Source organism: Ilyonectria robusta, assembly GCF_021365365.1.
Source record: "Ilyonectria robusta strain PMI_751 chromosome Unknown BGZ61scaffold_20, whole genome shotgun sequence".
Taxonomy (NCBI): domain Eukaryota; kingdom Fungi; phylum Ascomycota; class Sordariomycetes; order Hypocreales; family Nectriaceae; genus Ilyonectria; species Ilyonectria robusta.
Genome location: NW_025764454.1, coordinates 400,816 through 414,521, shown reverse-complemented (window position 1 = coordinate 414,521; position 13,706 = coordinate 400,816). Strand labels below are relative to the sequence as shown.

Sequence of the window (13,706 nt, the reverse complement as noted above, 5' to 3'; positions counted from 1 at the left end):
CTGCGAAAACCTTGAAATATCATTGCACCCACAAAGAGGTGGCTTTACGCACTTATTAAGTCAGTAAAGCATGTAAATCCTGAATATTTCTATTCGTTTAGTGAACCAGTTGTTGTGTTGCTTGAACTCAAACAGCACCCACAGGTGAAGTTGCTCACCGAAGCCCCACCAAGAACTCGCAGCTCGCCTCAACTTTCTAAACCAACTTCTCACCCGCAAACTCATACCCACCCAGCCATGAGGACGCGCAAGTCAAACCGCACAAAGAGCTTCGCCGTCGAAAAATACGACTTCGACGGAAGCTCCGAAGAAGACATCGTCCATAAGCGCGACAAGAAAGCCGACGCTGATGACGACAATTTTGAGGCCGCTGCAGCAGCGGCTGCTGAAGAGAGCGCTGCCGAAGATGACATCGCCTTCGAGCGTGAGGCCATGGAGTCGGACGCTTCAGTGAGCGATCCCGAGGGCATTCCCGACAGATTCTCCCGCCAGCGCATCAAGCTCATCCGACCCTTCAATGTCCGCGCCGTCGGCGTCACCGGCTATCTCGATGTCGAGCCCGTCGCAGCCGACGGGCGCATCGTGAGGGCGTACTGCGGGCCGTACGACCGCGGCCTTCGAGGGCATCCGCTCGTAGAGATGTGGTACGGGCGACATCATGGAGGGATCAAGATGGCGCATGGTATGCTGGACCGGTGGATGGACTGGTCTGTGTTGCCGCCCCGGTCGAAGCTGGATGAGCCCGCGGAGAGGGACAGAGGCGTCTGGTCACCAACCTTTTTCGAGAGGGAGGCTTACAATGCTGAGCATTGGTACGAGCGAGTAAGAGACAGCATGCCGCAGGACGAATCTTTTCTGGGATTGTCGGAGGAGGAAGCTCAGCCCTACCGATTCCAGCGAGGAGCGATGCCAGTGTTGATGGGACCACACGACTCTCAGCTGGAAATCATGTTTGAAGCTGGTGACGCATACACCCTCTCGCTGTCCGGATTACCATTCGATCAAGACGAGTCCGACGCCAAGACCGTCGCAGGGTGGATGTTCGACGCTGGAGGCATCATCACCAGCATGGACTGGGCACCTCGACAAACCCGCAACGCCCCTCAGCTCTTGGCCATGTGCGTCATCCCACATTCCGACCAAGAGCACTACGATTTCGAAAAGGAGTCTGTGAAGCCCGACTTCCAGAAGCACGGCGTCGTTCAGCTGTGGGAGTTTGAGGGAGCGCGGGGGGAGGACGGGTTCGTGCGGCCGTCTTCCAAGCGGCCAAGGCTTCAAAAGACGATATGTCTCGAGCATGGCCGAGCGCGGAGGGTGAAATGGAGTCCTGCGTGTGGGCTCCTGGCAGTCATCTGCGGAGATGGGAATGTCTATGTCATCGAGGCGGGTGACGATGGAGACGGGAGATATGGTAAGATGACCTCCCTCATTAAAACAACCTTTCTAACTGCTTCTAGACCAACTACAGCAACCAGTTGCCACATTTGGACTGTTAGAGGAAGAGAACATTGAGCCAACCGCCCTCACATGGATCAACTTCAACCGTCTTGTAGTAGGCTACTCGGACGGCTCTATCGCTCTCTGGTCAATCCGTCCTAGTCTTCTCCTCTCGCGACACCCTGTCCATCACAACATTGTCCTTGACCTCGTCTCAGGTTATCCATCCATGCCGTACATCATCGCCTCTTACCCCGTCGGAGGAACCGTGAGGCTCATCGACCTGCGAGCTCCAAGCGTCGAATCAACCGAGGTCCAGGCCCTCACTGTCGCATCGCAACCCAACCTTCTTGGGTACAGCGATCACCTCCTTGGCTTCTTCTCCACATATCCCTCTGCCGGCGTGCTCAACACACAGATTGGGTTCATGTACCACGCCCAATTCCCAATCGCCCGCCGCGTCTTCACCGGGCAAAGCTTCCCCTCCTGTTTGTCTGTTGGGCGCACTCATCCGTATCTACTCATAGGCTCAGTAGACGGCTCTCTATGGGCGCTGAACCCACAGGTCGAGATTTTCACCACCAGGCGCGAGCCCTCGGACCGCATCAGGGTTTTCCAGCACGAACACCGACCAGCAAAGTTCTTCCCGGAAGATTCGCCGGCCGGAGCACGAGGCGTGTCGCGAGTGCTGCAGGGCTTTATTCTAGAACGGAACGTCAACCCAAAGACAGACTTCAAGCCTCCAGTCAAGAAGGGCAAAAAGGTGAAAAAGAAGGACGCCGAAGCTGTCCGCGCTGATGACGAAGAGGATGGGGCCGGTCCATCAGATCCCACCCGAGCGGTTGTCTATGAGCCGTCGACGAGAATTACGGCAGTGGAATGGAACCCGAACGAAGAATTTGGGTGTTGGGCGGCGGCGGCAATGGGATCAGGGTTGGTAAGAGTCATGGATCTCGGGCTGGACAGAGGCGACGATACCACGTAGGCGATGAAGAATTGATACATGAACAAAGGTTCCACGGCCTAGGCGCATTAACCCTCGAGGCACTCGGATCCCATGACAGTGTGAAGGTGGTCGAATGCCTTGGCCATGCCATAGAAATGCGTAACGGCAGCCATGATGACGAACATGTGGAAGATCTGGTGAGAACTACCCCAGATGTCAAACACAACGGGTACGCTCCGCTCAGGCCATCGAACCTAGTTGCAATTAGCAAGACTCGAACAGACTCATCAGGGTGACGAAACATACAGCGTAGAGGAAGGCGCCAAAGATGTACATGGCGCCGTGGAGGACGACCAGACTGAGGCTCATCCGCTCCTCCATGCCCTGAATACCGTAGACCATGCAGCCGTGGATAACTGGGACCACGCCTGAGAGGCCGAGAGCAACGAACATCATGGTGCGGTAAGGTCTCCAGGTCGGAGTGCGGAAGCGTTCGATCCATGACACCAGCCCACATCCTAGGCCGAGGGAACAAATCTAGATCGTGTTAGTGAGTGCTTCACTTCAAATCCGAGCTGTCCGGTCACTCACCGCGTTTAGATAGATGGTCATCAACTGCGGCCTACAGAAGAAGCCGTAGTACAGCGCCGGGAAATAGCTCCCGACAATCAATGCCACAATGCCAGTATAGTCGAGCTTGTTTCCCCACTTGGCCACCATCTCACTGTGGTTCGACAATGTATGGAACGTAGCGCTCATGCCCAGGCACAGCACAGCACCGCCAAAGAAGCAGGCAAAGACAAACACGTCCGCAACCGTGGCCGTCTCGTAGCGCGGCTGGACGACATGGTAGACGTATGCAGCGGTGCCAATGAAGACAATGGCCCCGAGGAGATGCGTCCAGATGTTGACGGACTCGTTGTGTAGGTAGAAGAGGGAGCCCAGGGAGTGCGCGTACGAGGAGCGCGACTGGCGGTAGCCGGTGAGGATGTAGGAATTGTCGCGACGCCAGGCGGGGAGGTCGTCCCAGAGGATCAGCAGAGATTGCTCGACCTTTTTCTCAAACGACTTGGTAGCGCTGAGAATGGTTTCCGTGGTGGAGGGCCGGCGTTGGCGCACGCCGGCTGGTTGCTGATGTTGGCTGGCCATGATGATACGAGTGGATGAGTTTCAGCCTAGAACGGGTTAACACTTGATGAAGCTACGTTGCGGCAGTTGCGATTCCTTGATGCAAAAGCAATTATGAATAGTTGCGATTCCTCGATTTATATAAAAGTTATTAGATGGGTCCTCTGATCTGATGCAATGAGTTGAGACGCTGGAGCCCCGTGTTGCCGTTGTTGGCCAGGGTGCTTTTGTTGGGACAGGCACATGGAAAAGACGCGCAGCGCAGAACCGCAACGCTCCCGAGGCTAAAGAACGCCTTGGGATAGTCGGCCCACTAAAAAGTAAATAGATGATCCTCCTTCGAGGAAAGTCTTTTGCAGGATGCGGACGGACGGTTCCGACGACTATCATGAGCTGTTGCGAGAGCTTTTGTTGTCTGGATAGGGTCGAGTTGGTCGTTGGGGATGCATCTCTGCTCCCCATCGCCACTGAAGGATCGCCGCTGAAGCCTCGGAGCGGGATATACAAGGGTTGTATGGGCGGTCATGGGAAGAGCATCAGCAACAAAAGATAACATCCAAGCATATACGTCACATGCAGAGCGCGGCTAATAGGTCAGCTTTTTGAGTCACGGCATGGATTTCATATCTCGTCAACCATCAGAGAGTGCATGTCCCAGCTTCCAGAACACCACAGCCGGCCTGGCTTCTACGGCGCCAAGGGCCTCGGCTCACGCCATCGCAACATCCTTTGACACCGCTCGCAATCACGCACCCCAATATCCAAATGCGCATTTACTTCTTCCCGCTCTTCTTGATGCCCTGAGCACCCGTGTTGAGGGGGCCCTTGCCGCCAGCCTTGGACGCCATCTCCTTGCGAGCCTTCTCCTCTGTGGGGTAGCAATCGTCGTGTCAGCCTAAAGTTGATCCTGTTTCGCCTCGCTGCGCGGGCGCGACCTGCGATGGCCTACCCGCGACGGCTCGATGGTTTCGGGGAGGGGGGTGATTTCGTACCGGCACGCTTCTTCTCGAGGAAGGCCAGGTCATCTTCGTCGAGCTCCTTGTTGGCCTTCTTGGCCGCCTTGAGGGGCTTGGCCTTGCCGCCTGTTGTGGTTGGAGGGGTTAGTCTCTGGCGATGGCGGGGTGATGCGGTGGGAGAACGATTGAGGACAGAGGACGGAGAGGTAGGGACTTGCCTTCTCGGTTGTTGCCACCCATGATGATTGTTTGTCTGGTGTTGTTCGTGCGAAGTGAAGAAGAAAGCAAGAGCGAGGCGAGATAAACAGAGAATGAAGAAGCGCTGTGGCGAAGGAGTCGTCGCAGCAAAGTCAGTCAGCAGCGGAGTAGAAGACCCTTCCGTCCCACGGACCACTGACCACGGCGCCTAGAACCAACTGCAGGAGGCAGCCCAGGCGGTGAATCCACTAACAAGGCGCTGTTGACTCGCTGTACGATAAGGGGCACTGGCATGGCCGATAAGGACTCTAAGCTTACCTAATCGAGTATGGGTCCAGAATTTTCCTGCGCCGTCAAGGTTGACAACCTCCGAAGCGCGGCCACGCGACTCCATCTGACGGTTACGTCAAAGTCTGGAGACTACCGACGACATCAACTCTTGAAGTCACCAACGTTTCCAAGCAGACACACGCACAGACGGAGGACGGGACAGCCATTTAGGCGTTTCCACCATCGCCAAATCGTACATTGCCCCTCTATCTGGTCTTCTCCTCAACGACGTCGTTTCAATCCGCCTCCAACTTCAGTCACCCCCTGCCAACCCCCTCCTCAACTTCGACCTTGAGCCTAGTAGGAGTCACCACGCATCCGGTTGGGCTCTTCTCCCATTGCGCTCTGTCTTCCCAGTTCGCTTTGCTGACTCGTCTTGCCCCCTTCTCTCCCTCAAGGCCTACATAACCCCAAAGGATTTCGATCCGTCGCACGTCAGTGAGCATGGCGTCCAGTTCGGACGAGGGCGAGATCGTCGAGAATTGCGTTGAGGACTTGAAGGCAACTTCACTTCAGCACCCTAGAGGAAGCGGTGTTGACCGTCAAGACAGACATCGAAGTAGACTCTCGACTCCAGACCACGACTCAGCCTCGAGGCATAGCAACGCCTCGCGACGAAGCCCATCGCCACGCGGCTACAAGCGCCAACGCGACGACAAAGACAGGGAAAGGGACAGGGACAGAGATTATTACGCCGGTAGGCCCCGCGATCATGACTCGAGAAACCCCCGCTCCCATTACGATGATGTCCGGAGACCTCGTGTCTCCTACGACGACCTAGACCGTCCTGCGTCCCGCGATAACCGTAACCGCGAGAGGAGCCGCGATAGAGATGGCCACCGTGATAGGGAACGGGATTGGTATTCCAACAAGCGGCCCCGGAATCGTAGCAGGTCTCCCCAGCGACCCAGGCGCGCCGAAAAGGGCAGGTTCGATCGCTTCGTCAGAGAAGGCCAATACGACCGGGGCGAGGACTCCAGAGGGTTAAAGTACGACGACGACCGCAGCTCTCGAGATGCCGGTTCTGCGTCCAGAGGGACCACAGTAGGAGAGGCTTCACGCGCCAAAGAACATGATGCTAAACCGAACAAAGGGAATGCAAATGGACATGACTCTTCCAAGACTTCCCAGAGGTATGTTACCCGACTCGATTGTGAAGATATGGACTAAACTAACTAAAAAGCAGTGAGTCTTTCGCCCAACCAGAACCTGAGGAGGACTTTGAGGAGCCTGAGCCTGTCGACGAAGAGGCTGAGATCGAAAGACGGCGCAAGCGGCGTCAGGAAATCCTCGCCAAGTCTAGTTCTGCGACACCACTCCTTCTTCACGCTGTTGGAGCGGCTAGCAAGGCTCGCGCAGCATCACCTGCGTCCATTCAACTCGATAGCTCGATGAAGTCGCAGTCCGAGATGGCGACACCACAAACCCCTCGGACCCCTCGATCTGGTAAATTTCCCTCCCCTTGCTATGAAAGAGAGACACTAACCGACATTAGACCTAGCTTCACCTCGCTCACCCGGATCACACGATGAGCCATCCCCTGGCGGAATCAACCTCCTCGACGACACGGCGCTGATGAACTCCCATGGAAAGGTCAAGGGTGATGATGAGGATGGCCCCTCTGCCGCCGACTACGACCCCACGGTTGACATGCAGGAAGATGAGAAAAGGGGTGAGCTCCGCCATGGACATGTTGTACTTCACGGTGAGCATGTTGTTACAACCACGGAACAGCAGCCTCAGGAAGAACAGCACGAAAAAGTTCAAGAGAAGCCGGAGAAGTCTTCCGGCGATGACGACGATGAAGACTTTGACATGTTCGCTGAGGATTTTGATGAGGACAAGTATGCAACCAAACCGACAGCTGCTCCGGACGCTCTCGACGCCAACGGCTCGGCACCCGATGCACAAGCCGTCGCCAAGGGTGGAATTCTCGAGGGCGACGACAAGGACGGATACTACAAGATCCGAATCGGTGAGGTGCTTAACGGACGATATCAAATCCAGGCAACGCTAGGAAAGGGTATGTTCTCGGGCGTGGCTAGCGCTCTCGACATTACGACGAAGCAGATGGTCGCGATCAAGATGATGCGTAACAACGACGCCCTCCGCAAGGGAGGCTACACTGAAATTGCCATCCTACAGAAGCTCAACGATGCGGATCCCGAGAACCGAAAGCATATTGTAAAATTCGAGCGGTCGTTCGATTTCAATGGGCATCTGTGCATGGCCTTTGAGAGCTTGAGCCTGAACTTGCGTGAGGTCTTGCGCAAGTTCGGCAACAACGTGGGTATCAACTTGGGCGCAACTCGAACGTACGCCTACCAGATCTTCGTGGCCCTCGCCCATATGCGCAAGTGCAGCATCATCCATGCTGATCTGAAGCCCGACAACATCTTGGTAAGCTCTCGCTGGTCTTTGCCATGGGAGAATGGACTGCTAACTTGGAATAGGTTAACGAGAGCCGTAACGTGCTCAAGATTTGCGATTTGGGCACAGCCATTGATAGGTCTGATGCTGCAACAGCACATACGGAAATCACGCCGTACTTGGTCAGCCGATTCTACCGCGCGCCGGAAATTATCCTCGGTATGCCATACGACTATGCCGTTGACATGTGGTCCATCGGCTGCACGCTGTATGAGCTCTACACAGGCAAGATCCTGTTTACAGGTGACAGCAACAACCAGATGCTCAAGGCGATCATGGAGATCCGTGGCAGACTAACGCCAAAGTTATTCAAGCGTGGTCAGCTGGCCGGCGTTCACTTCGACGATATGGGTCAATTCGTCAGCGTCGAGCGCGACAAGGTTCTCAACAAGGTATGTTCCGGCTTATTTCTGTTTATGTTGTTGTTTTTCTACCATCTCCCTTCCCTTGTCACAATATCCAAGCGCCGTCCACGTTTCCCGGACCTTCTGTGCATGGTCTCTTCTATTTTTCTATTTTTGAGACAACGGACGAGGGTGTGTATGGGGGCCGTTGGCTTAGGATTGGGGCTCTGCGAGCGTAAGCGCTTGGGTTGCATCCCTTACAGCAGAAGCGCCCAGACCTTTGTGGGGAGTGTCAGGTTCAGCCAACGTCATCCAGTCAACACCATTCTGGGGATTCTGGATCTGGACTTCCTCTGGGGGCCAGCCACCTGGGCAATACAGATGAGATGACCTCTCGGACTTTACGCCCGTCGGGTGGTCGCCCATCCGGCCGGATCCACTGCCAACCTCCCAACTCCGCATCTCGGCTCCTACCTGGCATGCCAACATCCCTTGCATGTTATTGTTGTCCTTGTTGTTGTTGATGCGACGACACCTGCAGCTCATTCATCCAAACCCTTGCTTAGACTAGACGGGGACCAAGCGCCCAGCCCCGTCCATCGTTCTCACATGCCCCCCGGTGTTTGCTTGATTTAGAAGCATGTTGGATCAATTGCTAACCCATGTTCACTTACAGACTGCTGTTAGGACCCTTTCCATGATCAAACCCACACGCGATCTAAGGACTCGACTCATGGCTGCGTCAGGGGGGATGAATGATGCCGAAACCAGAGATTTGAACCACTTCATCGACCTTTTGGAGCACTGCCTGACGCTCAACCCAGACAAGCGCATCAAGCCAGCAGATGCACTGCGACATCCCTTCTTCACGTCACGGGCGGGGACATCACGGCGGTAACAAGCTGCAAGGGGGAAGGGTTACGACTGGTGTGAGGATAGCTGGATCAAAGGTGTCTGACTTGGCCCTTGAAACAACGTATGCCTAGTTGGTGGATCGCTTGAGACCAGGTTGGAGGAGCTCTAGACCTTGGGTAGAACATATTAGAAACAGGAGTCATTGGTCTACATTGGTACATTCATGAGCATCGGGTTCGATTTCCCGAGGCTGCCATAATACTTGGGCGAACTCTAAACATTCTGACGGCGATATTGGTGCATTTTCCGTTAGCACTTGGACTAGAACCTTAGGCACCTATGCCGTAATGACGATGTCACAGACACATGTATTGATCCATGCGTGTACATGGTGTATTGAATCTGACACTGTCATGCCAGGTCATGCCCCGTTGCAATTCTTGGTTGAACCAGCGATGTGGTGAGTCCGCATAGGCCAGTGTACATCCAGCACGCCTTGTTAGTCGTGAAAAGCATCATTACCTTGGGTTCGTTCCCCAGTCAGCTGTGACAGGAATAGTTCATCCCATGTCATCTTCATACCCGTTGGATCCGCCCGGCTGCGCCGCAACGGCAGGCTCCAGCCCGGAGGCGATGTTGTTGGGAGGATTCAACCATGCGACTGACTCTCAGGCCTCGGTCCCGACGGATGACTACCAGCGCGTGTCAGTGCTTGTTGATTTACGACTAACATTGTTGTGATGACGAGGCAGATAATGAAGCCGAGGCCAGCCTCGTTGTCCCGAGCGAGCTGGTTGCCTTTGTCGTAGGTATCCGTAATGTGGACCCCGAAGAGGCAACAATAGGGCCGCACAGCCGTATTTCAATACGCCGGGCGAGAAGGGAGTCATCCAGTGGCGAGGGGATGTGTCAACAAGGGCCGGCGCATGCTGGGGCAGTGGGCGCGTGGCAGGGCGGGCATCGAAGGTTCCAGTTGCACGTCTGCTTGCTTGTTTGTCGGGTAGACGTACGTTGCTTTGTGGAAGGGATGGAGACGCAAGGAGCCGTGGGGCGGGAGACTATAGCCGGGTTGATGGTGAGGCGCGAGGATAGACAAATGCGGTTGGGGGGGTTGGATGGCAAACGCCGTGTGAGTCAGTACTGAGCTGCAGCGCCTCGCAAGACATGATGCCATCACGGCCTTTGTTTCTGATCAGGCGTGAATCGTGCCCACAGTACGAAACAGCCTTCCCGCCGTGGCACAACCACGGCACAAGCAAGCACGCAAGCCCCGCCCCGTCTGTGGTTGTGCATCTACGAATATGTGCCCGTGTGCTCTGTGTCACCCGGTACAACACGCCTCCCCCGAGCCCGGGGCAATCGCGACAACTCCGAAGTATTCCTCGCCTCTTTTCGCGGGACGAACGGGAAAAACAAGGCTAGCGATTTTTTTGTTTCCCTCCCGTGGTCAGACTCAGCGCGGTGGCGGCGGTCCGTCGGAGGAACGCCTCGTGTTGCGAAGGGTGGTTGGGGGAAAGGGAAGCCTAGGACTGGGAGGCTGAGACAGATTTGGTGGCTTGCCTTGGTGGTGAGTGAGGGTCGCGGGATGAGACAAACGCCAGGCGAGACAAGATAGGCCGAGACAAGCAAGCCAGCCTGTCTTTCCCATGTGAGGCTTGTCCAACTAGTCTAGTGAGCTGCAGTGTGCTGGGCGAGTTCACCAGCCATCTTGTGATGTGGGTTTCTGTTCGTTGCTTTCTTTTGTGAGAAACGCCATCTATCACACCGACTGGTTGGCTTGTTGGAGGCTTGCTTCGCATACAGGCTTGCATTCTAACTTGTACGAGGATGTGACTATCAAACCACGGCTCTTCACTCCCCCTCCTTCTCAACCAAGGATGAAAAAAAGAAAATACGTCGCATCAGAAACAACGCCGCGCATAGTAGACTGTTCGCTGTCAAACTAGGCTGATATGTAGGGAGCCTGCAGGGTAAGGCGGCAGCAGAAACAAGAAGCAACGACTATATCCACCGAGACAATGCGCTGGCACAACGACAACCAGCAGAACCGAGCTGGCAGCACAGACACGCCCCCGCTTCGGAGCTGTCAATCGTAGATGCAGATGCAGATGCACACGAGAGGCGGGAAAAAGACACAGCAGCAGGATGGGTCGATAGGCTCAGGGCGCATTTCGTAAGAGAAATGCCCGTAGCTCGCTCTGGCGACCTATGCAGCTCCCCGGCGAGTTTTGACCTGTTGCCTCTCCCGGCGTGGTGCATCGCAGCCCAGCCCAGCGGCAAAGCGGGCGCCGCAGAGTCACAGAAGAAACATGACGACTCAATTCTCAGAAACTCGCGGCTTCCGTTACGAAAAGGCCTCTCTGTTGGCTGCGAGCACGCCCGTAACCATCCTGCAACCCCGTCCGTGTCGCACGTAGAGTGCCCCACGCCCGTCACAATCTGAATCAGTCGCCACTCGATCAGCACCCAAAACAGCTTCCGAAATAAGCAAATATACTAGTGCTAGCATCCGTCTATCTACGTATCTACGTACCGAGAACAAAAAAAGAAAGCAATAAAACGTTTCCCGGGGATCCCATGCCCATGCCCTCTTCCTCCACCGTTTCCGCAGGCCCGTGACAACCCTGGGAAGCAAGTTGTCGTTGCTTGCTTTGTGCCCGCAGTGCAGTTCGCCAGTAGGGTCCGGGCGCGCAAAAAGCAACTACACAGCCTCACTCTTGGCGCCGATTTCCCTATTTTCGATTTTTGATTACTTTTTTTTTTTTTTCCCTTCCTCCACTCTGTCACTTTTCTTTTTTTTTCTGGTCCGCGACGCAACTCTGCGGAGCCCGGCTTTGGGCTGCCATGGGGGCGCGCGAAATAATGGGGTTGGCTCCTCTCTTGGGCGAGCACGGAACGGGGGCTGCTCTGCTGGGCGCGAAATGAACACACGCCGTGAGTGAGATTTGTTCCGTTCAGCTGGAGTAGCCGTAATAAAATTTCCATGTATGTGCCGAACGTGACATGCGTGTGTGAGGATATCCCGACACGGGAAAATCATGGCTGATGAAAGGGACCGTGCAGTGCAGCCCAGCTTGCAAGCCACCCCAGCGCTTCGGGCGGTTCGGAGGCCGGGGTTTGCGTGTTTGAGGTAGAGTGAGGCGCTCGAGGACGAGGAAATGACGACAAAGGCGTCTTGGACAGAATGGTGCCGTCGTTCTGTGCCGTCGTGGTCAATAGCGGCGTGCGGCTGGGCCTGGTTCAGGAGGTGAGGATCATCGTGTCTCGCGTTGAGGCTTGACGGCGATCCGAGGTGAGCACACGCCCGGCGTTACGAACTCTACGTAACCGCTTCACAGGGATAGTATTTCGCCTTGATAGTGCTCATGGGTGCGAGGCGAGAGGTGTCTTGTCTTGTGTTTGTTGGGTCGATCATAGAGGATCCCCTAGAGTGCTAAGTTATGCCCTGCGTAACTCATGCTGTCATGGCATGGACAATCGCACATCCGCTGGCTCAGCTTGCCTGCCTCACTGGCCGATCCCCCTCCCCCAGCGACCCCCATCCATGCCTCCATGCCATCATACCCCGTCACCATGTTCGATTTCACCAGCCGGGATGATGGCACTTGAACGACCGGTACCACCACGCAACACGATCGCCCCCGTCCGTGTCCGTCACCGTGGGCTCCACGCACTGCGTATTGTCCTGGAAGGTGAAGTTGCCCCAGTGGCGCCCGTCGCAGTCCGGGCCCGTCCACACGGTGCACACGACGCGGCTGTCGTGGTCCATGTCGGGGTCCCACACGCGCATCGACCGGCTGGGCTGCGAAATCGTGTAGCAGGTCTTGTCCTCGACGTCCTTGCGCGTGTATTCGTAGCAGTATTTGTGCGCCGCGCGGTCACAGGGGCAGTTGCTGTTCTTGACGACGGTCGAGTTGTAGCGCTGGGCTGTTGATAGCGCAGTGAGGGTGGTGAGGATGATGGCGACGACGCCGTGAATGCGTAGGCCTTTCATTTTGGATATTGATTAGATGGAGGCAATTGGAAGACTCTGATGTTTGGGAACAGGGTAATTGTTCACAGTATTACATTTCGAACGTAGCCATCCTGACCTTGTTGACTTACACAGACGTCAAAGTTTTCTGTGAGGGCTCAAACGCAGTATCACGCACACTGCCCGTAGCGGTCCCATGGCTTCTACTAACTCTACAGCAGCCTACGATAGCCGACTGTCCTACTCCCAACCTCACACAGAACATAGATTAAGCGCATCATAGATCGCGTTCAATACAATAAACTACAAGTCACAGAGCGCAAGAGTCCAGGGTAGTTTCGCTCGTCCTCCGTGTGCCAGCGCCGGGACGGCCCCGAGTGGAGTCTCCACCAGGGAGCGCTCGGCGTGACGGATCAGGAGACGTCCGGTCTCTGCCGTCCTCGTGCCCGGCGCGCGCCCTGCTTCTCACGCACAGCCCATGCCACAATGCTGGGACGCACCAGACACAGAGCCAGCGGGCTACTGTCGGTAGAGGGCCTCTGGAGGCGCCCGTGACTGGCTGGACGCGGGAAACTCCTCACCCAAGGTGACGTTGGATCGTCCCACGCAACTGATACCACCCCTCGCCTCGTCGGCCTCGGCAGACGTCGCAGGCGCCCCCAGCCCGCTGCGCTGTCCACCAACGAATCGTCGGCTTGGCTACACAGTGGCGTTGATTTTAGCAGTCCCAAAGCACTTCAGGCGCCCCGGATGCCCTTCCCGCGACCAGCACGCTGCGCGCCTGCGCCGTTAGTGGCCCCGATCGTCTGCTAGACTTCGGCCGCGGCGAGAGCGTTTCGCGGGAGACTCCATCGCCAAAACGCCATGCGACGAACATGTGGTCTTGTTGGCCCCGGATTTGCAGCGCTGGGCGTCTCCGATGGCACGCGCTATTGCACTGGTCGAGCGCTGGGCGAGGCCCCCGAGAGGTCGACGTTGACGTGCCGGCGGGGTTCCCACGGTTCCTGGTCCATGGCCTCAGGAGCCGTCGAGCCAATGCCGGGTCTTCGTGGCCTCCCTTGCGTCGACGCTGCATGCGATATGGGCAATGCTGCCAGGCGGTGAATCTG

At 56.1% G+C, this 13,706-nt stretch overlaps 5 protein-coding genes across 5 annotated transcripts; 3 read left to right on the top strand and 2 right to left on the bottom strand.

Moving 5' to 3' along the window:
• Positions 1-237: 237 nt before the first annotated feature.
• On the top strand, positions 238-2,422 carry BGZ61DRAFT_361302 (WD40-repeat-containing domain protein; the record flags this gene model as incomplete). The annotated part of the gene is made up of 2 exons (XM_046241257.1): positions 238-1,387; positions 1,458-2,422. The coding sequence occupies 2 exons, from the start codon at positions 238-240 to the stop codon at positions 2,420-2,422; spliced, it is 2,115 nt and encodes a 704-aa protein (XP_046099973.1).
• Positions 2,423-2,469: 47 nt separating this feature from the next.
• On the bottom strand, positions 2,470-3,532 carry BGZ61DRAFT_360988 (mPR-like GPCR protein; the record flags this gene model as incomplete). Its single annotated transcript, XM_046241221.1, has 3 exons — positions 2,470-2,637; positions 2,690-2,920; positions 2,975-3,532. 3 exons carry the CDS (start codon positions 3,530-3,532, stop codon positions 2,470-2,472), a joined length of 957 nt encoding a protein of 318 aa, XP_046099972.1.
• A 752-nt stretch (positions 3,533-4,284) lies between these two features.
• On the bottom strand, positions 4,285-4,707 carry BGZ61DRAFT_536307 (translation machinery associated TMA7; the record flags this gene model as incomplete). Its single annotated transcript, XM_046254382.1, has 3 exons — positions 4,285-4,379; positions 4,504-4,593; positions 4,668-4,707. 3 exons carry the CDS (start codon positions 4,705-4,707, stop codon positions 4,285-4,287), a joined length of 225 nt encoding a protein of 74 aa, XP_046099971.1.
• Positions 4,708-5,249: 542 nt separating this feature from the next.
• Positions 5,250-8,929, top strand: BGZ61DRAFT_98625 (kinase-like domain-containing protein). Its single transcript, XM_046257298.1, has 5 exons — positions 5,250-6,128; positions 6,182-6,441; positions 6,491-7,395; positions 7,449-7,817; positions 8,446-8,929. The coding sequence occupies exons 1-5, from the start codon at positions 5,440-5,442 to the stop codon at positions 8,665-8,667; spliced, it is 2,445 nt and encodes an 814-aa protein (XP_046099970.1). The 5' UTR covers positions 5,250-5,439; the 3' UTR covers positions 8,668-8,929.
• A 2,916-nt stretch (positions 8,930-11,845) lies between these two features.
• BGZ61DRAFT_98576 (uncharacterized protein) lies at positions 11,846-12,937 on the top strand. Its single transcript, XM_046257297.1, has 2 exons — positions 11,846-11,871; positions 11,963-12,937. Exon 2 carries the CDS (start codon positions 12,094-12,096, stop codon positions 12,556-12,558), a length of 465 nt encoding a protein of 154 aa, XP_046099969.1. The 5' UTR covers positions 11,846-11,871; positions 11,963-12,093; the 3' UTR covers positions 12,559-12,937.
• Positions 12,938-13,706: the final 769 nt, after the last annotated feature.